Here is a 26,987-nt window from a genome sequence, read left to right as displayed (position 1 = left end):
GACTTTTTTGTCTTTTGTCACAGGTGACTGCAACTTCGAGAAGTCCTACCTGACGTGCGGGTATAGCCAAGGCAAAGATGATGACCTTGAATGGGAGCAAGCCAACACCAAAGAGAGGCCGTCCGTGGATCCCTGGATGCCCACAGGTTTGGCGTCATTTCCCATCCCGCCCCCGGTTGATGAATGACCCAATCATGTGGTGAACAGTGCGGCTTATACGGTTGCCTACATTCTAGTAGGAAAGCTGCTTCTGGAGGAATTTCTGCTGGAATGCAGAGCACTTGAGATAACACTGCAACGGCAAAGCAGAGGGCTGTGTGGATCCCTTAGCACTCTCCATTCTGAGATGACCTCTGACCGCAATCGCTGCATCATTACTTCCCTTTTGTTAGCAACTTCATTCGTTGCCTCCGAAACAAAGCATTTGCTATTGTAAAAATGCAGCTTTAACAATAATGGTTTGTGGCCTCTCCTCAGGCACCTCCCATATGCTCTTCATTTGGGGTGTTTCTTTCTATGGGAATAAAACAGGCATACATTAAGGGAGATGTTTGTTGGCTTTGTAGTTGACTTAAATTTGAATCACAGAATTACAACCTTGAAATGCAGAGAGGGTGCTTAGTTGGAAGTAAAACAAATTTTTTATTAAGGTGGTTACATAACACACTTGTGTTTATATTTGTTAAAACAAATATAAGTGGTATGTACCACAGTGTTGAAGTGGTAACAGGAGCTTAGTTCTTGTGGTATGACCAAAGCATATGGTCAAGAGGACCATGCTGATAAAATCCAAACAGGACCAAAAGTGTGACTTCATATTCAGCTCATAGTGCAAATACACGGCCAATGCCTATACCTATCAGAATATATTAGTCCATGCCCATAACAGCAGTACAATTATGCATTTTTCAGTATGCTTTCATGTAGTTGTATTCATCAGTCCAAAATATTATTTTGTGGGTGCTTTTGTCTGAAGTGCCAATATGATGATGAACAGGGTTTCACATGACAACCCACTGGCAGGGTTTTCATGATGAAACTGAAATAACATTATTTTCAGTCCCCCATGGCAGATTCTGTTCAGATTTAAGCAAAATCACTGAGTAGTTAACATTACAAAATAATCCTCAGTCTTTTTTAATGAGCCCTCTTCATTACCAGGGCATTGAAGTCTATTTTATAACTTTAAATCCATTTTGTATCTGCTTTCTAGTATGTTGCTTGGACATGTTATTGATAGCTTCTCTATCGCAACTGTGAGGTCGGGGGCACCCAAAGAATTGAACTAATGGAAGAGCCCTTCATTCCAGCAAAAGCAAATGCGGTGGAGAATTGGCTATTGTTTTCCTCTCGAATCTAACGGCAAATCACGCACAAGCCACAGCACCAGTGAATTGCAGTCAGTCCCATTGATAAGGGCAGAATTAATTAGCAAAACCTTGTTCATTTGAAGCCACCCGTGCACTGCACAGCACAGAGAAATTACCTGACAAAGCCAGAAAAGAGGTGTTTACATTTCCATTGGAATTGATTTATGTCTGTATGCTAGGAGGTCATGGAAGGTTAAAATGTGGTTCAGCAGCACGCTTTGACCTACACATTCAGGCTGCTTGGGCAGTTTTAATTTATGTCTCCATGAGAACATATCTGCCTAAAGACCCACATTTGCATTAGAATGTAATATTGGTTTCTCCCAGGAGTATAGTGGTGGGGATCTGTTTTTCTTCTGATTGCCAAATTGGCAGCAATTAGTCATGTTGTCATTTCTATTTTTGCTTGCTACGCTCCCTCTGACTCAATATTTGTGCTGCCCGTTAAGTGAAAGGTTGTCACAATATGGAAACATTTTAGTCATCTTATTTTTCTTTTATGAATAACGACAGTCTGAAACCTGGAGCTGTTAAGCTTTCCTTGATGAGCAATGGCAATAAAATGTTAAAATGCAATTTGTTGTTGTGTAGACTAAATGCTTGTATTTGTATGACCAGCCCATTTGTGTAGTATTGATTTTCATTTAGTACTCGGCTGCATTAATTCATCTAAATATTTCAAGTGTTCCGTGTGAGACTGTGTCATCCAGTATGCAGCCACATTCTGTCTGAATGAGAAAATGGAATGTTTTGTATATACATTCACCCCTTAACCTCAAGCTTCAATGGTAAATACCTATCCATCTCCAGTATAACTGATTAGCTGAAAACTTGCTTTTTCTTCTTTGGGAACATCATTATTTGCTTTTGAGGAGTCAGACTAGCAGAGGACAGAACATGTCACGTTCTTTTCATGGAGCATTAGCTCAATGATCACAGCCTGCCTACAGACTGCATTAAAAGTAATATGACCCTGCTCGAGAATATGGGACATAGGCAACAAGGGATAGACACTCGAATGCAGGTAAAGCACTGTTTTCAGATATCCTTGTTCCACCTTAAATTGAGTTTTAACCGTTGTACTGCGGCCATGAGCCATAATCTCTTTCCACAAAGTGCTATTCATATCTTGTGCGTGGATTAATGTGTGAGACTGCAGGCAGTCTGCAAACCTGCATCGGCAGAGTGCCAGTGTCACCTTTGGTCTCAGCTTGGCTCTTCAGAACTTTACCATGAAGAAATCTTTGAGCAATCGATCGAACACTCTTCTGCAGACAGGAGGAATTCACTCCTTTTAGGCCTAAAGGCAAAGTGAAGGGACCACTTTTCACAATAGATAATAAGTACAGGGTCAGCACTAGTAATGCATTTGAAACTTTCACTTTCCCCCACCTCCCTCAGTCAAACTGTGTAATCTACCATCAGTTTTTTGGCTTTTTATTTTCAGTATAGTTTATAACTCTGGCATCTTAATTGTGGCAGTTACTTTTTGGTGATGAATGCCAAACAATCGCATGATAACTGATAGCTAATAGGACTATAAATCCAAAAGCTTTATTTACTCTGGAGAAAATGAAAAGTTGACTCTGAACTCTCCTTAATAAGGATGTAATATCATCAAGTCACCCAGGGAACAAGCTCAGTTGTGGTGACTTTATAGTCCCTGTCTAGGCAGCAATGACTTTAAAAACATTACACTGCTTATGCATGTAATTAATCTTCCATGAAACCTGCAGTTTATCTGCCTAATAGAATTGAAGTGCCAATAAAGTTAAAGTTAGTTAGTGTATTGTGCTCTGTCCTTTGAGCACCATTTTTAACAGGCAACTAGAAACCAGCCTTTCCATGAGAGTGCAACAAAGCCCTGCTTCAAGCAAACCACCCACTTAAATACAGAACAGGAGAAAAACCAATTCTTTAATAATCAAACACCTCCACAATCACTAACAAATGCTTTTTGAAGACGAATAAGTGTTGCTGTGTGTGAGTCCATGTCTATCCAAGGCGCGGAGAGTCACACTTACGAAAGGAAAGGGAAGTAGGAACGGAATAGACATTCACATCTCCTTAATAACCCCCTTTCGTGCATTAAGCTGACAAGTATCACTTTGCAGGAAAAGGAGCATGTCTGAAATGTGATTATTAGCAAGAGGAGAGAGATCTCTTGCTGTATCCATCAGCTAAAGACTGGAAAAATTAAAAAAAAAAATCATTTGATTATGAAACACCCCAGTAGAGATGCCTGAAATGGAATGCTGTCAGTGTGCATGATTTTTTTCTATCATGGTTCTCAAGTCATATGAGTGCATGCTCTTTTAATTCAAATGAAAGAATCCTCTCTGCAGTGTGTGACTAACTGGTTGTTTTAGCATTATGCAATACTGTTTCAAGCACAGACAGCACAGGTCAGATTAAAAAGCGGTGCACAGCACAACAGCTGACCATGGGGTCACATCAGAGTTCAGTACTGCAACAGATTTAATGTTGTAACAGTGGTTCATGGCTGCCTAGTCTTTTTTGGGTTATTTTTTTCTTTTACATGTCTATACATACATTGCACAGATGGGGACTGAATCAAGCCTGAAACAGCCTGCAAAAGCCCAAAACAAAATGCAATTTGTCTGACTGTTGTCTGTCTGGAAGACATGAAGATGAGTATGTCCCCCACTTCCTAACAAATACCCGGTCACTCTCAAAGGCTGTCAGACGGAACTTGCCCTGAATTTTGCAGAGTCCAGACAAATGTTCCATTTTATAAAGTCATAAAATACAATAATGCAACAGTTATAGTTGAGCATCTCCCCAGCCGTTGCACACTGCGAGAAAGAGTGAATGAATATTCTACTCGTAAGTGGTGGGAGATTTTTTTTTTTTTTTTTTTTTAAACAAAATTGTCCCTCTTTAAACAAAATCAAGTCAAATGATGTAGCACTATACTGTATTATATGTAGTGTAGCCAATATGAATTTAAATGAACAAGTCAGTTGGCTCAGTTGCTGTGTGCAAAAGTGGAAAAGATGACATCATAAAGACGCAGCTCCATGATTGGCTGGCAACACTGAAGTGAGCACGTTCTTTCGGCAAGTCCCTGTTCCACCACTTCCAATCTAATTGTGAGGGAGCATGTTTCTCTCACTAAGCCCATGAAAAACAATAATCTGTGTTTAATGCCTTTTCCTGAGACAGAGAAAAGAACAGCTTCTTTTAGCTGAAAACAGCCAAAGCTCTGGCAGGGTATTACCGGCACTGCTGTGGGCAGGCTGTCAATAAACATGCACCACAAATTAATGTGGAAAAGACATGCGGTCAAAGAATATTTACCATTCCTTCTAAGCATTTTATGTAATTATTTTTGGTTATTGCTATGTTTATGGTTGTATTAAAATCGTCATTATTACTGTGGAAATGAGCACCATTGTTAAAGATATAGCTGCAGTACTATTATCAGAGCTGAAAAGGAACACTAATTTATTTCTTTTTAGGGTTAGTTCAGTGGATGAAAACATGGATGTACACAAGATTACAATTTGGGCTTAACCTTGTTATGCATCAATGAAGATCCGAAAAGGAACATTTTATTGAAATTTGTATATTCAAATATGCAGAGAATATTGGCAACCTGTCCTCCAATATGAAAATTAGTCATTATTAGCATGTATTAACTCAGGGCTTAGAAGCTATTTGGTGTGAATCTTTCAGGAGCCTGTTGGGAACAGTGCATACCTGTTTTTCTTATATAATAAACGAGTTTTAATGTGGCTGGACTTTAATTAACTTTAATGAATCAGATCAATTTGCTCAGTTTGTAAATGCCACCTAGTTCAAAAAATACAAGCATCTGATGATACTCGGTGTGGTATGGTCCCAGGCCTGGAGGCATTAGAATGAATAATATTCGAGAGTAATAAGAATATAAGAGCCTATTAATATTTCAAATATGTCATGTTATCAGGGCTAACACAGGTGCTCCTGGATAAATAAAATCGTTAGCTATGCATGGGGCCTGTCTCTAAGCCACCTCTTTAATGTTTCCCAGAGCTATTTCAAAGTCCCAGGGACCTTTCAGTTGCAACAGGCTAATGCAAATGCAGGGCCTTCAAAAAGAAAAAGACATTCTCTGCCTGTGAGTCAATTCAAGTGTCCAGACATGAAGAGTGCTGTCGCTGCTGTCGCTGAACGAGGGTCAAAAAATAAAAAAAATTAAAGTTTTTTTTTTTTTTTCCCTGTAAAAATAAATATGTTCATAGGCTGTAGCATTTCTATCCCCATGTCCCGGACTATGTACATGTAAACAAAGCTGACAAATGGGAGGTTTTTCAAATTAATTGCCTGACCTCTGGGTATTTCACTTTGAATTCTGCTCCTGCTTTAAGACTACAGTCAAAGTTGTGTTTAGCAGGCTCTGTTTAGATGTGAGGCCCTGCGGAAATTGACCATCTGCAGCAGCCTTGCATGCCCTCCCCACCAAGGGGTGATTTTGCCTTTTTTTTAATTTTTTTTAATTTTTTTACTTTAATGCAGCCACATTCCATAGCGATGTCTCCTACACCATTCGCGTTGTCAACGTGCGTCTGTCTCCCTTCTATGCGATGGAGTAGTTTGGTTTCATTCTCTCCTGTAAGATGTGCAGTGCATCAGCCTCAGCTCTTGTAAAGCCGGGCCCACTCCGGTTTTGGGGGGGGCTCGTGTCGGGGGATGGAGATCTGCCGAGGATGGCCCCGGTGTAGCCCCCGCACCTGTCCCCTCGCCGCCCTGCTGGAGCGGCGCCCTGCTGCTTTGTTGCCTCGCATGCCCTGCAGCCGGCGGCTAATTGCAAGAACGATGTTTGTCAAAGCGGGTATCATAACCTCTGGCGAGGTTTCCATGTGTAGGGGCAGGAAGGGAAGAAGGAGAGGGCTGGTTAGAGGAGACCCCCCCGGGAGGGAGATGCCACAATACCCATGCAGGTGATGAGGTGGGTAATTGGGACTGGGATGTGACTTTATTACATTACAGCAGGTCAGGCCAGAGACTGCGCCTAGCATTCAAAATGCTTCTTTTCATGCCGGCATACACACCAAGGTGGAAGATTGCTTGGTTTACTGCCGTTAACAAACTGATCCGGTTGTCTCTGAGCTGCGGATGTGGACTCACCGATCCAGCCATTTTGTTGTGCACATTTTAATCAGAACAAGCACGTTTTAGAGAGTAGAGGATGAAGCTTGCCCCCACATAAATGAATTCAGCGAGGCTGGCGCCAACAGACAGGATTTTTTTCATTACCCTCTCCTTTATTGTTTCCAAATGGTCAAGCTTGGCCTACGGATAACCGGCTGAATCGAAATGATCTTATTATCCATGTGAAAACGCAGAAACACTGGTCTCTGATAATACATCAGCTCTCCGTCTGTCATGTTAATTGGGAATTTAGGGGTGGGGTGTAGTAGGGGTGTAGGGTGATGAGATGGTTGGGTTGTTCCGAAATCCCAGTCTTACACCAGCACAATGTAAGGATATTCGTGGAAGTGTGCAGTGGCTTTTTTTTTTTTTTTCTTCTTCAAAAGGACCGCTGTTCCAGCTGGCCCTAAACCATCTGCTCCATTGGCTGTCTCTAGAGACCACGTCTCATCAACTGTCCACAACAGCAGGGATGCACGTGCTGGCTTGGGTCCATTGGCCACATGAAAATGAGAGGGTGCGATGGTGAAAATAGCAAATGCAAAAAAGAGGAGAGAAGTGCAACGCCATACAAAATGGCGGAAGACAGACCCTGGCTGAAGGAAGCACGTCACTGTTTATGAATGTTTTTCCTGAAGCTCCTGGCTTAATTGCTACTTTGGGGAAGAGAACACCCTTGTTTATCCCTAGTTTGATTGCATGCTTGGCTCATTTGGGCTATTTTGCCACACTGGATGCATGGACACACGCCCCAGTGCCTTAATTATGCAGCTGGAGCCAGAGCTGGCCCTTGCAAACTAGCACGTAGTTCGCGTTGGTGGAAAAGGGGCACGGCAGCGGTTTGCCCACTGCATAGCAGGATCTAAGCCAGGCTTCTTTAGTGAGCACCACCTGTGAAAAGGCTCAGGGACAGCATGCTGAAATGTATGCCATTGATACATTTGATGCATTCATATCTAATCAGATGCATTTGCAAAAATAGCTGAAGTGGAGCTAAACTAACCCACAGAGTGAACTCGTGAGCTGGAGTCAGAATAGGGAAGTCTTTAAGCATTTAGTTTCAAATCCTTCTCAAGTATCTCTGCTGCAATGTGTGTCAAGGCATGGGTTCAAATTTTGGAACAGCTGATATGGACATTCTAGGGAAATTTCGATTGCCCTGTTGATATGCAGTGGGTCAAACAGCAGGGTGGGTCCCCTCCTTTCGTGGGACACAACTCAGGAAATGAAACACTGTCAGCAATAGGAAAGGACGGTATGAAGCTCCAAATTAATTTTTAGGGCCAAAAGAAACATATCAACGTCGACATATGAATGTGAACATGCTTTTCATGACAGCCCTTTCAAACTGACTGTGCCTTGGGACATGCAAGAAGGGGGGGGGGTTAATTCACACTGCCACCACTGGGACCGGCTTTGATTACAAAACCACCTATCAGCGCATATGCTGCAGTAATTAAAACCCATCCCACTAATTCCACACAAACAAACACAGATAATGCAATGAAAGCCCTGCTGGGACTTCTTCCCTGCCTGGCATCGTTTGTCACAAACTCATCGGCCATTTCTTCACTGTCTATCAAGTACAAGTTCATTATGGAAGTGTTTTGTCTTTCTGCAAATAGTGCATCTGTCTCTGCTACCTTCTTCAGAGTCCTTTGTATGCCCTCCCTTCCTGTTGAAGGGTAGTGTCCCTGGCGAGACCCTCATGTTTGCAGAGCCCCCCCCGGCCCCCACCCTGCAGTAATAAACCACAAAACCTGCTGATGACGAAGGCTTTTGTGCTTTTGATTTCACTGTGAGCACAGGGCTTGTAATTCGAGATCAGCAGGGTGGGTCAAAGTTTTGATTTGATCTGGGCCTTGGGGTGAGCTGTGCCAGAGAGAGAGAGAGAGAAAGAGAGAGAAAGAGAGAGAGAGGAGTGAGGGTTGTTTAGAGAAAAAGAAAGAGAGTGAGGAGGGGGAGGATGAGGCACGTACACATTCTGGCACTTGTGCTCTCATTGTCTGCTACACATCCGCTATACTACACTCTATACTACACGCTATACTACACTCTATACTATACGCTACCACGGTGCTCAGGGATGGATAGTAATGTAATCAGTGAATTGTGAGTGAATACGTGCATGCCAGGAATGTACGGGTGCATGCTTTTGTGTGAGTGCTTATTATTTGCCATGATTGTTTGTACAAACAGGGCCTTGTCCAGCACCAGAGCGAAAATGTAAGTAAAGCTTTTATAATGTCAGCCAGTGTACACTGAACACAGTGCCGTCATTGCACAGGGAGACTGAAAATGAGAGGCTGTGCTAAGTGGGGGGAAAAAAAAGAGCCGGTTCAGAGACTTTGCTGGCAGTGATGTCTCGGCATGGACTTTACACACACTCCCTTACTACAGACCAGATGCAGGGAGAAGCCAGCTCAAGGCCTCAGTGCACACCCTGTTTCTCCCTCCAGATGTTTCCACTTTGTTGAGAGAAGGCGGACGTAGCCAGGGTCTGCCAACACTCCCGCGAGCGTTCAGCTGAGTTTCACACACAATCAGACAGGGGTCTCGTTGCCCGCGTCGATTTGAAAACCAGTAGCGACATCCCCCTCTGTTTCTGTTTGCGCCAACTGTTGAGTGAAAGGTGGGGAAAAAGAAAGAGAAAGGAGAAAACTCGGGCTTGGTTTGACCTGTTCTCAAACCTGTGATTAAAAGAACATTGTGGAGCACAGTTTTATTGCATGGTTATAATGGGATGTAATTTCATTTTTAGCATATGACATATGCATTTCTCTCACCATCTCTCTCAACAAATGTAGCTCAGTGCATTCAGTTTTCAAAGCTTATTTTTTGCCTTGATATAGATTCACTTGATGTTCACAGTATAAACATAATTGATGCAATAAAAATCGAAACCACTTTTTTCTTGCGTGCTTCCTCCATTTTCTGGGGCCTGTGAGTAGTTTCAAATTTGTCTGATTTTCCAGTGCAAGCATCCAGTTGATTCCCCTCTGATGAGTAAATGGGGCTTGCCAGCAGTAGGCTGTTCAATTTCACTTGCTCGCTGGCTTTTCTCTGAGAATTATTGCCTAAAATAGTGCAGGAGACAGGAGGAGAATGAAACTCTTCGGCCGAGGTCCTACTTGGCATTTTTGAACTATATTAATTAAAATATCAATTTATGCTCCAGCTGAATGGGTTATTTCCCCTATCTTCCTGCTGGCTTCATGAGGAGTGCAAACAAGATAACAGCAAGCGCTTCATTTTCCCCGTGCATTATGTTTTAATGGGTGCTCCTGCTCGAGACTCAGCCTGTAAATTGGATTGCCCACGATGAGGGTAAAGGACTGAGGCAGTTTACAGGGCACCGGTGTGCAGTCCTGCAAATTCAGCTTCTCTTTTGGATATGATTTGTCACAGGGTCACGTCCCATAAATCTGAGTGTCCCACATGCACCAGTCAGCAGGACTGTGCTCCATGGAGGGGAACCGCAGCTTGTGCCCGAGGTTAAACGTTTTGCAAGAAATTCACTCGACTTTTACCCGAAACAATCCTTCCCAGTGCCGGTTCACGTAGCAGGTCATTTTTTTTTGTGCGTAGGAGCAAGAGCAGTCGTACATCTGTGTTGTGGATTTGTGTGTGCATGTTGTGTATTTGTTTTTGCAGATATGTGCACCAGCTCATTGAATAACTGGAATTGGAAAAAAACCATAGGCTTAAATTCTAACCCTTAGAATACATTTGGAAACAAACATTCCAAAATCTACCACTCACAACTACCTAGAGGCGACAGTCAACAGAGAGCCCAAGCTGATCTCAGCTCTGTGTTCCTTTTTCTTTGCGCTTGTTTTAAAATACTTGCTGCCTCTGAGAAGAGAACAACTCAAGACAATTATTTATGAACAGTCTGGATATCTTTGTGGGAGGTTACGGTTTTAATGATAATAAGTGCACCCAGCAAAGAGCGCCTTTCATCACCACTTGGTAACGAGACGTCTCTTCAGACAACTCGCCTGGGTTCATCCCGCCTGTTGGCATCTCAGACCGAGCTGAGGTTTGACGGCACAATTATCACTGATTATTTCATCTGTTCAGCGCTTAAGAGGACAATGACAGATCGAAGACTGGGAAGTTGAAAGTGAGCTTAGCTGCAAAAAAAACAAAAAAGGCAAAACAAACCAAAAGAAAAAAACACCACTAACTCTCAGATTGGCCGTCAAATCGAGAGACACGTCGGTGCTAAAGAATCTCTCATTATTACAAAGCTGTATTGAACAAATTCCCAACAGACACGAGAAACGGAACTCCCATTTTTGCAGTCCTCCCCCACACCCACCCCACTCCCATGCAACATGCACCTGGATACCAGGGCTGATTCAGGGGGGGGAAAAGTAGTTTACTGTTAGGCAGCTGGACAGATGGATCTGACAGCCCAAGAATGATCCACTTAGTCTGCGAGAGGAGAGGAGATGGCTGCCTTACAGAGAGGACGTCAGAAATCGAATTTCAAAATTTAAATCAAATCACCAAAAGATGAGATTTCCATGGAGGGAAAAGGCTGAAGGTGAAAATAAGCTAATGGTATTTGAGAATCTGAAACTGGCCCTCATATATTTTAGCCTTGTGCTAGACTGGAAAGCCATAAGGTGAGGAAGTGTCACTTTTATGGGATTAAGAATAAATGTAATTGTTGAGATATTGATTTTGTTAAAAACATATATATCGGTGAGGCTTTAGAGATGAGGTCGAGACAAATGTTGCCAGAGGCAGTAATGTGTGGAAGCACACTAACCTGGACTTTTTTCATATTTGTTATGCTGATGACGTTGAGGATCTCTGGAAAAGTGCGAACATTTTTAATGATTTTCATAAAACACCTCTCAGTAGAAGCAGAACCATTTTATCAGCATGACTAATTTGTAATTGCATGGCTTGCATTACGTGAGGATGGTTGTTGAAATCCTCTTGAAATGTAATTATCTTAAAGCTGTCATGACTGAAAGCAACTCAAAACAAAGAAGTGTGAGGTTTCATTCCTGTTCCGGTGAAATAAAACACCTGCTCTACCCTTGACCTCTTGCGCTTCACATGCACGTAACTGCAGTGCTGAAAGAAAAGCACCATGAACATAAGAGAGGATATTATCACGCCTTGAAGCAATGGTGTCATGCAGAGCTGGCATTGCCTCTTTGTCACAGTGAAATCCTCCCTCCTCTATAAGCTGATTTCCTCCGAGCAAAATCTGAGATGTGGCTGATGGTGTAAACATACTGGAATGTTGGAGACGGTGAGGAAGACAGGGGCAAAGACGCTCTATAAATAGAGACCAAGATGGTGGGCTGTCTTTACTTAACATGGAAATTTTTGGTCCCTACATTGTCGAACACAAGGTTCCATTATTGAAACTCCTCAGTTCAACAACTTAAACGGTGACAGGAACTCCTTAGCTGAACCAGGAAAAGGTGCAGAGTAGAGCAGACGCTCGGTGATAGACGACCTCCGGTGGCAACCTCCGGCTGCTTCCTGTTGTTTACATGTGAGGTGAATATGCTGTCGCAGCTGTGTATGATATTGCCCCTACTGTAACCTTTATTACTGTTTTAACTTGAAGGAGTCTCTTGAGTCTGAGGAATGTCCTTGCTCCTGCTGAACGTTGGCAGACATTTGCCATAAATTTGTGATATTAAGACAAATTTTCATTAATGGCACACCTAGATTATCGCAGTCACATTGTGTGAGTGGTGGGCATGAAGAAAATGTTACGAGAGAAAATGATATTTCCACCATTGAATTCTTCTTGATCATTCACACAAGTGCAAATTGACATTGAAACCATTCTTTCTGTTCATTTACTCTCTTTACACCATCCCTTGCACATGCACAGTGCAGTTTTTTTGTTGTTGTTGTTGTTCCCTGCTGAGTAAAGTGTGCAAAATAGCTCTAGAAAAATGCTGTTTTTACTGTTCACACACATTGCAGCAACTGATGTGCTGCTGAGATACTTTTAAATATTACACAGCTGGTTGGCCAACATGCTGACAGCTGCACATTTGGTACAGTGTAGTGTGCTGTTCATTTAATCAATTGGCACATCAGTGCTGAACTCAAGGAGATTCCGATCAATCCAAACTCTTCCAACTTTGATTGAGTCAGATGAGAAACCATTTGACTCAAACTATGAACACGTTTCAACTTAATGTAATGATGCAAATGAAATTGAGCAGATTTAATAACCTTGCAAGCTGTCGTTGAATCTGTTATCATGCCTATAAGTGTACTTGACAATGTGTTGAACCCACCACTGAAGCATAAGGGCAAGGCTGAAATGGATGAGGATGCTAATCTCAGGGTGTCAGCCTCTGTGGAAAGCAGAACAATGTCATTTTGCTTTGCCTTAAAATCTGAAAAGACTTTTTTTTTTAAGTTCTAGAGTGCCTTGGAAATTGGTCTTAGGATAAAGCACTTCATATTAACAAGGTGATCCTGGGCTTGAATATTTTCTTCTTCTTTTTACCCCCATTGGTACTGCGAAGCAATAACTGTCCGTCTTCATTGACATTTTCGAGATGTCACCAGTCATTTCTCTCAGTGTGACCCCTGTGAATTTTATTAGCGGACAAGGCCGTTCACCCGCTGCGGAATGGAGGTAAGGGTTTGGGTTTAAAGAGCGGCCCTTCACACTGATTTCCACCGTGGTAATGATTTCAAAGTTCAAGACCTGAATGGGGTAGAAATAATGAGCACCGTAGTCATTACTGCAAATTACATCCAGCACCCAGGCCCTTATTCAACTTAAAATTCTGCAGTACCGCCAACCTATGGGTTTTGATTAGAGGTGGACTATGGTGCATGTCCCTGTGAACCAAATTAGTTTATACTTTATAATGTGAGATCTTTTTTTCCTTTATGCAGAATATTGTTAGATATATGAATCATCTCTATTTTAATACAGATGTGTTTCAAAGTTCAGGGCTTCCTGTTAATGGGAATGTTGAATATAATGGATGTTTCTACATTAGGATATTACCTCTAAACGAATTTAATTCCACTGCGTGACAACACCTGGATGCATGATGCAATGTAGGTGATTGATTTTCTAATACCAAGAAGCCAGGATATATACTGAATCAATTAAGGTAATTATACCTACCTTACTGGCACATTGTAAATTAATGAATCATTTGTAGAGAATTGCCATCCTCTATAAGGTTTTAAATTTATTGTGTTGTGGATATGTTGAATCTGCATCAAAACTGTTGATGTTTTGGCAAAAGGGGCTTTAGGTTACAGTAGAACCTGCCGCCTTTTAACAGCATGAAGGTTGCTATATTGACAACAGGTTTGTGATTTATGTTAACTGGATGGGTCAAAATTTCACTGTGGTGCCCTACATAGACCTTATAGCTGATCCAACCCAAGCTTTAATTCAGACATTCAGCTATTGTCTGGAACATGTCAGTGCCTTGTAATAACATTCAAAATCCATAAATGAATAGTCCAAGCTCAAGTGAAGATTCAGTTTCTTGTAATTAGTAGAAGATCTATAAGGCATAGTCTGTAATGAGCTATGAAGGCCCACTAAAGTGTCTTACTTTGGTTTACATCTTTGGATCTTTGGAGATACATATATATTATATATATATATTTAATCAGAAAAATGCTGAAAAAATGAAAGAAAAAAGAAAGAAAACAAAAAAATGCTGTGTGCTTTGAAATTGTTCTCAGAAAATCCTTAGCTATGAACAAATCTTTACTTTTATTGTTGTCTGAAATTGGTTCCTGTGCTTTATAGAGGCACTTGCAGGAAAGGTTTGAAACAATATCATGGACTTGACGCATAGTGTCAGTGCACTGCTTTGCATCACGCTTCCTTCCTTCAATCGAAACTTATTTTTAAAGCTGTCCTTACGGGAAACATGCCCATTGTGTGTGCAGAAGTGGGGCAGCAGGGTAAGTGTGCAGGGCTCTGGGCCTGGGTCCAGTCTCAGGTGTTGTGCCCTGTTATACAGTACCAATAAATCTCAGCTGTATAAATGGGACACGGTCATCTGCTATGCTTGAGCACTAATAACCGATTTAATGACTGCAGCAGGAACCAGTGCTGCTCCTGTAGTTGATGTCGCTCAGCAAAGAAAATGCCTGTTGTGCTGTTTGGCTACAGAAATTTCAGGGGGATGACCACTGGGTCCATAATAAACTATGCCTGTAAATGGTGTCCTGATGGAACCTGGCATGGTTGGCGCTGTTGGCATCCACTTAGAGTGAGGTTTACAGCAGCCCCCTGCTGCTGAGGGCGTCGTGCCATAGGTGTTGGGTTTAAATTGCCTGTAAGCCATGGAGACTCGCCAGACTTGGGAGGAATCCCAGAATTCCGCAGGACCACAGACAGTTATGTGAGAAGGCCTGAAGTAAAGGAGGCTGGCTCTTCATCAGCGGCTTGGTATCCTCCCTGTCTTCTTGTCCTTAATCTGAATTGGCACCACCCACTGGGCTGGGTAAATTCTCGTTGCCTGTCTTTCGCAAATACTTGGAGCGTGGTTCCCAGTGCTGTTGCTGCCATTCAAATCAACATCTTCAACGTATTTTATTTTATTTTATATATTTAACTTTTTGTTCTAGTTTTAAAGCTTGATCAGAGACAATTGGCATTTTCTTTGGAAAAGAAGCCCACTTGAGTGAATCAAAGTGAAATTTTCAATAGTCTAAGCATATCTAAAAATGTGGTTCTGCTTAACTTGTCCATTCTCTGTTGTCAATGAATAGTGAAGTTATTAAGAATGGAGTCGATTATTCCTTTTTATTTTATCATTTATGTACAGGAATACCTGATGAACAGATGCGCTCTAACTTCTGAAAGCTTGTAGAGCTTGTGACATTCTCAGGGTTACCATGGTCATTACATTTTCTCTTTTGAGTCCACTCGCTTTGTGCAGTGGCAGTCTTGGTGCTGTGGAATGTTCAAAGCTGCTGTCTGTATTTACAGAGGGGTTTGTATTGAAATGAGGAGTGTAAACTCAATTATCAGGCCTACACTTGGGCAAACATCTCCCTCATCTCTTCAGCGCATGGCTGTAATTCATCATGGGGACTTACATATATCCCATTTCCAATAAGCCATCTTCAATTTGCAAAGTACTTTGCATGTGAAGGTTAATCAATAATCGCCGACAACACAACCCAGGTACAAGAGCACCGGGCTTCGGCTGTCATGTTTTGCCTGGATTGTTCAGAAAAAGTCCAAGAATGACAAAATTGAAAGAGAACTCCAGTCTGTGTTTCAGCAAATTCTGTTCTTATGTCATCAGAATTGTATGTATCCATTCAAGGTCATGCCAATTATTTGTTGTTACTTGTGCTGATAAACTGTGGAAAGCTGTTAATTTATTCTGAAGACCTTGGTAAGTTTTAAGACATTATCCAAAATCTAAGTGTAAGTAATGCCTGAGTATTTTTCTTAATTTCTTTTTTTTTGCAAGGGGAGTGTCTTCTTGCCATACTCTTCCTAGATGGGAGCCAGGATTACACTGGATACACTGATCTCATACCTAGAGGGCCACTAGTTGCTGCGGTTAAAACAGTTATAACTTTGATCAAGATACCTCACCTTAATTGCATCAGTAAATACCCAGCTGTGCGAATGGATGTTTTTTGTAAAAACTGAAATTATATAAGGCTCTTGAAAGGGTGCCTAGTAAGCAGAAAAAAAACTGATGGGGGGACCTTCAACACCCTTGGGCTAGCAAAACTTTCTACCTGTTCAACAGGACAAACCAGCTTGGTATCGAGGTCAGCACTTTTCACTTATTTCAGTTTTTTCCAAAGGAAACCTGACCCCAGATCTGAGGTTATTTGTGCGTTGTGGGTCAGTTTCATTTGTATCAGAGAGGAACCCACCCACATCCCCTGGGACTGAGTGCATGATTTAATCCATAGACGGCTCAGATCGATTGAAAAGAGCCACCGTGCTGCTCGACTCCTTAAACTCCACTGTCGAGGGGCACAGCCATTCTGAGAAAGATTTTGCTGCTTCTTCCCGTCCTCTGTTGTCCGGATTACTTATTAATTAAAGCACTTTGGTTTCTTCCTCTGTTTTTTTGTGAGGGTGGTGCACTGACAGCTGCACTGGAAAATGTTAACGATTAAAATACACGTTCACTAATCCTCTGCTCTCCCAGTGAAGCATTGATCCATTCACTAACTGAAAGCTGATGTCTTCTCCTGAGTAGAAAAATCTCATTACCTCTCTCACTGGCTCGTGTGGAGGTGTTTACATGGCATAACAAGTCCGCTGGAACAGAACCAACAAGACAATTGCACAGGATGCTCCTGATGATATCATCCATGCCCTACCCCTCTTTATCCTAACAACTCCTCACGTGTTCATAACCCATTTTAACCGGATATTGGATAGTTCCTAATGTCATTTTTAAAAAGTCGGAATGCACAGGTGAATATAGTTTGACCGACCTGGCTCATCACCCTTTTGTCATTTCTTTTTAAAGGTGTTTTGCAGCAGCGTTTTCCTTTAGCAATAAACCAAACAGGTGTCTTGCTATGCACCTGTTCACTCTGCTGCCTAAATAGCTGCATCGCACATATAGTTTTACTGTTGACAGTTCATCTCATCCATAAAAAAAAAACATTCAGACTCTCTTTCTTTAATGCGTGTTATCACTTAAAATTGTTGACACACAACCGTTTTTGGCCTTCAGAAGGCCAGAGAATGTTTTTCCTTTTTATCTGGTCCTTAGTTTCGTAGTTCTACTGCTATTCATCTCTTTGTCTGCCTGTGTTTGTCCTTTTGTATATTTCTTTTAGCCGCATTGCAAAAATGACCACATGGATTTATGTGCCACTTCCAAGGTCGATATCTCTTCATAAGAGGAGCTGGAAATGGCCTTCGTGTGTTCACTATTTTTGTATTTGGAATAATACAAACCGTTTTTCTGAGCCGTTTACGTGATTGCAGAGTGGCGCGCTTTATGGAACATACAAGCAGTGGTCTGGTCGCTTTTAAAGCTTTCTTGTCTTAATTGGTCCTGAACCCAGCATTGTTAAGGGGATAAAAAAAACAACGTTTTCCATGCTGAGCACATTATAACCATTAAAACAGTCCCGTTACAATTTGCTTTCAAATTTGTCCGCTAATTATGTTGCTCCGGCAGAGGTGCATTCTGTGGTCACATTATGCGAGACAAAAGGAGGGTAAGTGACAGCCAGTGAACATGTTGTTCAAAGCATGGAGTAGGGGGATGAGGCTATTGCTAAGCAAATAGTGGTATTCTTTGCCTAATGATATTTTCCTTGTGTGATGGACAAGGGCCAGACAGCACAGCATCTCCAAAACTAAGTGCTTGTAGCGTTCAACTTTGTAAATCTGCTTCAGGGAAGGAGAAAAGACGACATCTGAGAGTTACTTTGAGAAACTGACAGTGTTCACCTGCATTAAATGGCCATTATTAGGGGTGGGTAATTCTGATCCTTGAGGGCTGGAATATTTCTGTTTCCTCATTCCATACTTCAATTGCTTGAAGTCCTTTTTTGGATCAGATGTCAAATAACCTGTTATTCCAGATCTAAATTTATTTTGCACAAAACCCATAGGAACCCGGCCTGAGAGAAACTGGTATGGTACTCCTCTCACACAAATGATCAGTTTCAGTCATTCCTCAGAAGCAGTACCCCACAAGATATTTCCCATTTGCAAGTGTTGTTACTAATTAGTTTTCATCCTTCTTCATAAATACATGTTCTTCTTGCTTGATATTAACAGACTATTTTTACTCTAGGGATTTACTTTTGTCTGAATCTGTGTTTTTTAGTAATGGGGAAACAACATTATTATCATGTATTATCATGCTTGAGTTTGGATTGTTTCAGTAAATATATTTGGAATTTGCTACTGGCTTTTGACAAATGCACCTATTACTTGACTGAAGACATACAGGGACAACAGTATGAATGAATGTGATCCAGTCAGTGGTATAGTGACATAATCGTCGTAGGGACTTTGTGACCACTTGAAGCTGTCATTGTGACACATTACATGTAGAAAGTGTTATTTTTCCGTTGCTGTCATTTTAACCTTTACTTGCTCTCCACCTCTGTAACTAACTTGTTCTATAGCAAAGCCTGATAGAGCCTCCAAAAATAATGCAGCTGCTGCTTAGAAATAAATAGTGCATCAGAATAAGCACACTAGTGGCAGCCATAAGTTAACCTACAAGTAGCTGACAAAAAGGTGTTTTTATTTTTACACCAAGGGTAACTCCTCTAGTTCATCAGCATTATCATCAACTTATAATGCATGCAGGATCCAGTTTAGTGACGGGTAAGTTGTAGCTGACAAATCACCAACAGATTGCTTCCTTTATTTCAGGGGTGGGAAACGGGAGGAGAAAAAAAAAACAATTTTGTTAGTATAATGAGGTACGAAATTGGCACATGCCAGGTGTGTAATGTGCTTTAGATGCCAACTCCATTATTTTGGATGCAGGCGTAATTGCCTTTTTAGAAAGCCAAGCTTTTTTGCATTCTTCACATGTGTCTGGTGCATTTCTCATGTGCATCTGAGAGTTTTTGGATGATACATTTCCAGTCCGCTCTCTTGGTACTTTTCTCAACAATAAAGGATTTTGACTCCTTGTGGACATTTTCTCATCTCTCTTTTTTGACTTACTAATGATTTGTTGAGCGTTGTTTTGCACATTTTTTCAGATAACCACATACTGTATACTGTTTACGGAATATAAAACAAATTATTCCGTAGACACTGAGTTTAAGAGCTTTCTTAAAGAGGCATGGCATCTGCCTCTTTAAGAAACCTCTTTCAGATTGCACTACAGTTCTCCTCATGGGAAATCAGTCAGTCAGCCAGTCAATCAACCAATGAGTAATATGTTACAGCAAAAACAAAAAAGGATAATCAGGACCTTCTTTTTCCTCAATAATCCAACCCCGCCCTTTAACCTATTCCCGACATGTCTTCCAAAACCACACCACTAAACAAGCAGGAAATGACAACAAAGAGGGGGGACAATGGATTTACACAGAGGACTTATCAGGCGATCAGGCACACGCAGCCGGAGAAGCCGAGGGTTTTCAATCCAGAATCTCAAAAATACTATGACAGGGTCTTTCCAGTTATCAGAGATTAGAGCTTCTTAATGAAGGAGTAACTATCAGGAGCTGCTTTCAATTAGTTGCAGATTTTATTCTGGTCCGTCCTTATTGAGATAGAAGAAATATTCAAATCAGGTTTTTATTCATCAGTCAAGTGCTGTTGCATTGATGTGACCTTGTCTTCTTTCTTCTCCCATGGTCTCATACAGCAATAAATACAAATATGCAACTATGAAAGTCAAACTGCTGAATGTGCATCGCCTGGCCTGTTTTTTTTTTTTTTTTTTAGAAATATGACAGCTCAGAAAATAAATCAAATATCAAAAGTGTACGAAGGTACAAGGAGAGATAAAAGGACCGAAGGAAGCCCTCGGAAAAGATGTGCCCTTTTTTAGTTGAATAGCAGCAAGGGAAAAATGTGACTGTGAGGTGTGGATGTTGTTCCATACAGACTCCCTCATACACAAATACACAGAGCTATAAAGGCTGCAGGGACTGAAGTAACTCGCCTGTCCACCCACATGTGTCACAAGGTCTGTTGACTTAATTTTACCAAGGTAAAAAAAATAATGATCAAGACAACTTGATCAGTGTGATGCTTTCTAAGCAGTTTAATAAGAGCAAAGTCAACGTTAAAAAAAAAAAAAAAGAAAAAAATCTGCCTTGCGTAAGGGACAGAACAGGCTCATTAACTCGCCTGGAGAATCTGATTCAAAGTTCAAAGGCTCTTGCAAATAGTGAACCCCAGCAGCGGTGTTCTCTCCATCCGCCTGGTCTTATGTCACGCTGCCTCGGCTCAGTGTCAACCCCCGTCCCTTCAGTGACTCCTCAGGGGCATTCTGTTTCATTTCGGGAGACCGCTCCGGTCATTCGAATCCACTCCGTGTCTCCCCTTACCCACACCGGCAAACAGCAGTACGAACGAAACGCCACAGACGCACGTGGGTAATGAGATATTTCATAAAAAGTGAGGATTGGAGCTCAGCCCTATGATGAGATGTAAAACGGGAGAGTGCGGATATTGGAAATCAAGCCGGTGCGCTCCACCATACCTTAATCATGCTTAAAAACAATCCCAGAGACTGTCCGAGTTGTCTGAAAGTCCTCAAACAATACCATTATTATTATAAATGATCAAATTACTGCCTGGTGCTGCAGGCGAAAGGAGATCAACAAAGAACTTGCCTTGGAAAATGAGTAGAGAGAAATTTAACACTGCACTCAGCAATTTAATCTAGATTAAGAAGGCTGTAATGCACAAGACTGGACTTGTCACTCGAGGGTACCCATCATTTTATTCACATTTCAGATGGGTGCTTGATGATGTAAAAGTGCCTATTGGAGCTTTTTTTTTTAAATTCTGTAATTACAACTACAACAAGAACAGTCATATAGTAACTCCATTAAAACAGTACTGGACACTTGATTTAGTCGTGGAGGAAATATCTGATGCTTGGTTATTGGGACCAATGATTTGAGTTTAGATTGAACACTTTGTCATGCAATATGCTTTCTAGTTCCAGCACGCAGTGCAATTGCAGTGCTCCTGAATGCCTACTCTGTTCGGTGTTTTAGCACCTAAGCCGACAGCTCATCTAAAACAAAGGACAGGAGAATTGGTCTATAAAGCCCAATGTCTCTTTAAGGTTCTGTGACACAATGTCTCCTCACTTAGTACTTCCATACATTTCCTTTAGACCAAAGGTGCACAGCTTGTGTTAGGAATGGCCGGAAGCTGCCTGAATAGCGTTTCATAATCTTGTAGGTAGATTAGTCAGATTCTTTATTATACAGTAAATGGTGTTTTTTTGCAAAGTACATTACATTCATTTAAAGCACCAAATGGGTGCATGGCACATGTATAATGGATAACAATAAAGGTTGTGCTAATTCAGGAACAAGCCCAGGGGACAATGATTATGAACACCATTTTAATAAACCAGAAGTGAGAACATCTTGATAATGTCTTGACGTTAGCAACCAGTAAGCGCTGTGTGGCAATCCACCAGAATTAGGCCCGACCATGTAGAGGTAGTGTTGATAATTGCCATTTCCCTCCACTCTGTTGATGTAGATGCACAAATATAATATAATGACCGTGAGATGGAAAATCCTTCAGTCACATTTCAGGTTGCCATGGTGCAGCTTGCCTTGGACTGTGTGATTGAAACAGAGGACCTGGAAGCCAAACACACTCACGTTCCTTGGCCATTTCGGGGTCAGCAGGATCTGGTTTTCTCTGACCTTTATGTTTTCCCTCCGGGTTCTCAAGACATGTCGTGACACGCATCTCCTAGAGCAAACGTTGTTATTGCTGGGGATCGATGAGAGGCAGCTGGCCCAAATAGATATATCAGGGCCGAGGCTTCAGGTGGAGGGGTAGAGTTTGTGAGCATGTGACAGACACGGTTTGGGAGGGAGCACGTCCACGTGTGTATCCCCCTGTCGTCGCAGCCAGGCACGCTCCTCACCCAAACGCTTTCATTCTTTCTTTAATTCTGTAAACATGACAGATCTCTTGCTTGTTATCTGTGAGTGAAGACAGATGGAATCAGAGAGGATTACACAGCTATTTGTTGAGAGGAGCGGGTTCCCCCGCAGTTATTGACATGTCACTTTTTTTTTTCCCCACCGCACAAAGGATGCTCGTAACTGTAAAGCAGCATGCACACAGAGGAGTGTGTGTGTGTGTGTGTGTGTGTGTGTGTGTGTGTGTGTGTGTGTGTGTGTGTGTGTGTGTGTGTGTGTGTGTGTGCGCGCGCGCGCGTGTGTGTGTATGTGTGTTTGTGGGGGGGGAGGGGGTGGGGGTGTTTTGGACGATTGTGGGTGCTTCTGCTCTTTTTTCTCCGCACAGCTGTCTTTCACTCCAGAGCACGAAAGACAAATGTCCTCCCCCATCTCTCCTGCTCAGTCTGCAGGCCTCTGCGGCTTCAAAGCAAAAGACTTCCACGCGTGTTTCATGTCGTGTTTCCTTAGCTCAGCAGTTGTTTCATTGCTTTATATCTGTAACTGTAAACGAGGAATTCCGCTGTCACTGTGCCTGTGTTTCAGCACCAAGGGTGGAAATTCGTGCAGTGTGGAACAGGCTAGAAATGCTCGCACACATTTCTTTTGTTCAGTCGTGGTCTTGGACTGTTAAACAAGGTGATGACGCAGTAAAGCTTTTAACTTTTTCCATATTCATGAAACTCTCTGGTGAATTCTGATTTAATATTTATTGCCTTGTTATCTACCCCCCCCCCCCCCCCCCCCCCCCCATGTGCTCCTAACTCTTTTGTTTAAAGATTCATGGCAGGTATTATGAGTAATATTTTTTCTCCCTCTGTTGTTTTATAGGCAGGTAGAGAGAAAATTGGATGAAACTTTGCTATCAGCTGAAAAAGGAGAAAATGATAAAATGAGTCATATTACTAGGGGACTGTTAGATTGATTCTAATATCGACTTACTGTTACTGATCTCTGTATTTGCAGCTAACTCTGCAAAGTCTGTTTCAGCCAGTTCTGCTGTGTCCCTGTGTCTAAGTGTTTGCACACTAAAACAAGCACATCTAAATGGAAACAATTCTGTTTTGTGTGTGTTACAAAAGCGAGGATACAGAGCCTAAATCAACTGAATCATATGTGGTTTTCTGAACAATGTCAACAGTATGAGCTAAAGTCAATAACTGGGTTTCCTGGATGCTTGTTTAAATATTACAATGTGGTTATACATTGACGTGTTTGAGATAGATGTCCTCTTGTCTTTCTAGTCTTGAATCGCATATTGGTGTCAGATGCTGCAATAACCTGGAGCAAATAAGCTACATGAAGTGCATGGAGAACCACCATTTTAACCCACATAACTTTTAGATTTGACCCTTTCAGAGTTACTTATCCTAATAACTGCTTTAGGTAGAGAAGAAGACGGAAACATTTACAAAAGTTGCACATTTGTTATATTTGTATTTACAGCCAACCACCTGAGAATCACACAGTAATAATATAGCAATATATTGTGTTTCATTCATGGACATCAATGCAGAAAATAACATTTTTGTGAAATGTATTTGCTGAAGAAAACTAGACATATAGGTGGTTTACTAATCCAATCAAAGTCTCCTGTCATAGTAAATTATGTTATATATAGGGGTAATAACATGCTTGTGAAAGGTGTTATGTGTGCTTTATTAAGGCCTCAAGGCCCCATTTGCATATCTTACCTTCCTCTGCATGCCAGATGTGCAGGTAGTGAGTGTTGTCTTGTCTCGTCTCCCAGGTTCAGCCTTCATGATGGTGAACACGTCTGGCAGGTCTCCAGGACAGAGAGCCCAGCTCCTCATGCCCCAGCTGAAGGAGAATGACACTCACTGTGTCGTTTTCCAGTACTTTGTGTCAGGCCAGGAAGGGGCTAACCCAGGGCAGCTGAATGTCTATGTCAAGGAGAACAACAGTCCACTGGGCATTCCGGTTTGGAATGCATCTGGGCCAGCTTCTCAGACCTGGGGCCAAGTGGAGCTTGCCATCAGCACCTTCTGGCCAAATTTTTACCAGGTAAGATCAAACATGCACATTGCACTGACAGAATTAGAGTCTGCATTTATTGGACAGTGAGCCATTATAATTCATGGCTGTCCTTCATCTCAGACAGTTGTCTTCTGGTAACATCAGTTTGCTTCTTGTTCACTTCCCTAATGAAAACTCATTCACACTTGACACCATATGTCAAGGTAGCTCAGAAAAGGGCAACCTCGTCATTCCTAACTTTCTGAATGTTAATTGTGAAAGATTTATTTAACTACCAATCAAAATGTGCCCCCTGTGAATGAGAAGTTGGTTTCATTAAGTCCCTCTGCATGAGAGTGTGTGGAGTCAGAGTGAAGCGTGGGCAGTGGCAAATGGACATTCAAATCTATGTATGTCGAGAAGGCACCGTGAGAATCCCCCTCTGCCAAAGAACTCTCATCCGCCTCATTAATGAACAAAAAAAGTCTCAAAGAATGAAGCTCCTGGAAACATAAGATTATTAAGAGAACAGGAAATTGGTGCAATTCACCATTGCGCACCGTTATGGCTTAAATTTTGATTAAATAGTGCCTCTGATTTCGCATCGTTCTTTCAGCTACAAAAATGGCAATTGACTTCTTAAAAGCATTGCTCCTTGCATTTATGGTATATAATTTCCTTATACAAGCATGCCATTATTTTGTACTCCCCACTGTATGCTGTTTGAAATCCATTTTTATGATTGATAGAATGGGGCACATACACTACATCCATGTTGAAGTGCATTGAGGCTGTTGAGCTTATTTTTTTATTATTAGTATTATTATTGTTTTAATAACAACCATCATCAACATCATCATCCTTCCAGTCGTTGTTGATATCAACATACTGGTTAATGGAAACACTTATGAGCACCAATATATCTACTTGAAGTGTTTTATTTAAACATTCACAAAAAAAATAGCCACAGAAACATTAATGTGAATCACAGACTAAATTAGTAGTAATATACTTGGTTATCAGAAATGGGAATGGAAAACACCGGGACCAGAAAAAGACCATAAGAGACAGCAAAATGGCGATGGTCAGGAATATGCAAATTTTATTTGAATTGTAGGATAGCACGTTTTCAACAAGCTATGATGCACTCGGCAGGATAACTGTATAAATATAAAGAGTTGCTGCTGAAGCTGATCTGGTGTGATCCTTTCTGATCTAGACTGCATGGATGAGTTAAATCCTGTTTATCATTCTGTTCCTAGCTATGTATTCATGAGTAGTGATTATCAAATAGGCCAAACTTTGGGCTGACTGTTCACAAAGCGCCTGGAAGAAATTTGCATGTGATAACAATGGAGTGTGAGCCATGTAAAGTGTCATCACTTCAAGGGATGTTCTCCACACCCCTTGTATTACATTAAGGTTTTTTCCTTTCCCCTTCTCAGCAGGGCTCCTTAGTCTATAGCTGTTATAGTTAGACATGCTCCTCATCAGGGTTGAAAGGGTTACTTTTAATATGTATTCCACTACAGATTACAGATTACTTGTCCTAAAATGTCATTTGTAACGTATTCTTTTAAATTGCACAAGGTAAGTAATGTAATCTAAATACTTTGGATTACTTTCTGAACACTCTGTTTTTAATTTTTAAAAGTATGTAAGTAAAAGTGTGAATGTGGCATATAGGCTACTGGTTGGGTGATTCTCACGAACTATGTCCAAGTGATGTCAAAATCTACATGGCTAAACTTGAGTGATTTGTTTACTGCAATGCATAAAATACAGTATATCTTTTAATTATGATAACATTTCACATGAAAAAAAAACATTTAAGCCTAAAGCATTTTATGAAAGTTTTATAAGGATGTGCACCAGTATAATTCTCATTACCGATATGTTTTATGATGAAGGAAAAAGACTAATTGAAAGGTCTGTTTTACTGACCTTTTCACATTTAGACAAACAGGTGCATGAAATGATCACATCAGTACATTAAAAGTAGTTTTCAAAATATTTTAATATACTTTTTAAATAAAATTTATCTCATTACCGAAATACAGAAGCCATTTGAAGTATTTCTTTGTCAATTGCAAATTATTTCTAGTACATACATGATTGACATAAGTATGACTCATATTTTGCTAAATGACCCAACTTATTCAGCTGTAAAGAAATTTACAGAAATATTTAATTTTTTCCATGCATAATGGTAATGACAACCCCATTATTGAAGATGAGATTTTATGTTAAATGGTAATGTGAGATGTTATGTTACGGTAATGTGAATGCATACAGCATAAAGGAACTGATTCATGTATTTATTTTAGCAAAAGTTCATGAAGAACTGAGTCATTTGATTCATCGGTTTTTTAAAGAATGTTCATCCGACTAAGGTTCTGAAAGGTTATTTTTAGAATTTTCATTCAGCATTGTTGTGGCTAACATTTTGGCACCCCCATGTTAAGTCTATGGGCATTTCATCGCAGTTTCTTCAGAACTGTAAATGTTCATTCAAAAACTGTACATTACCCGAAAACATGAGTTAGAAAAGGCACGAGCCACCCTAAATACATTGTGTGTGAGAAAGGAGTAGCTTAACAAATTATTGTATAATATGTGTATTGTAAAATTGTTGGAGTAATCGCAGTTTTGAACATGTGAAATTTCACTTGTTTTGTCACTGTATCTACTCGTTAGCTAGTTACCTTTAATACTATACCTACTAGCCTACTAGCTAGCTGAATAGCTAATCCAGTGCAGCCAAAATATGTAAGATAGCTAGCTAGTGATATTAGTGATAGTTAGTGATATATAAGCTAAGTATTAGCTTAAATAATGAAAAGATGCTTCTTCAGGTTAGAAGTCGAC

The 26,987-nt window shown here is 41.1% G+C and overlaps 1 protein-coding gene across 12 annotated transcripts in view; it reads left to right on the top strand.

Moving 5' to 3' along the window:
- Nucleotides 1–26,987, top strand: part of ptprma (protein tyrosine phosphatase receptor type Ma) — a 201,918-nt gene that overhangs the window by 44,424 nt on the left and 130,507 nt on the right. For all 12 annotated transcript variants that reach the window (XM_036516810.1, XM_036516791.1, XM_036516774.1 and 9 more), the window contains exons 2-3: nucleotides 24–146; nucleotides 23,893–24,167. In XM_036516810.1, coding sequence (XP_036372703.1) covers nucleotides 24–146; nucleotides 23,893–24,167 — 398 coding nt within the window. The remainder of the gene's footprint in view (nucleotides 1–23; nucleotides 147–23,892; nucleotides 24,168–26,987) is intronic.

Source organism: Megalops cyprinoides, chromosome 2 (assembly GCF_013368585.1).
Source record: "Megalops cyprinoides isolate fMegCyp1 chromosome 2, fMegCyp1.pri, whole genome shotgun sequence".
NCBI lineage: Eukaryota > Metazoa > Chordata > Actinopteri > Elopiformes > Megalopidae > Megalops > Megalops cyprinoides.
This window is presented reverse-complemented; position numbering and strand designations above follow the sequence as displayed.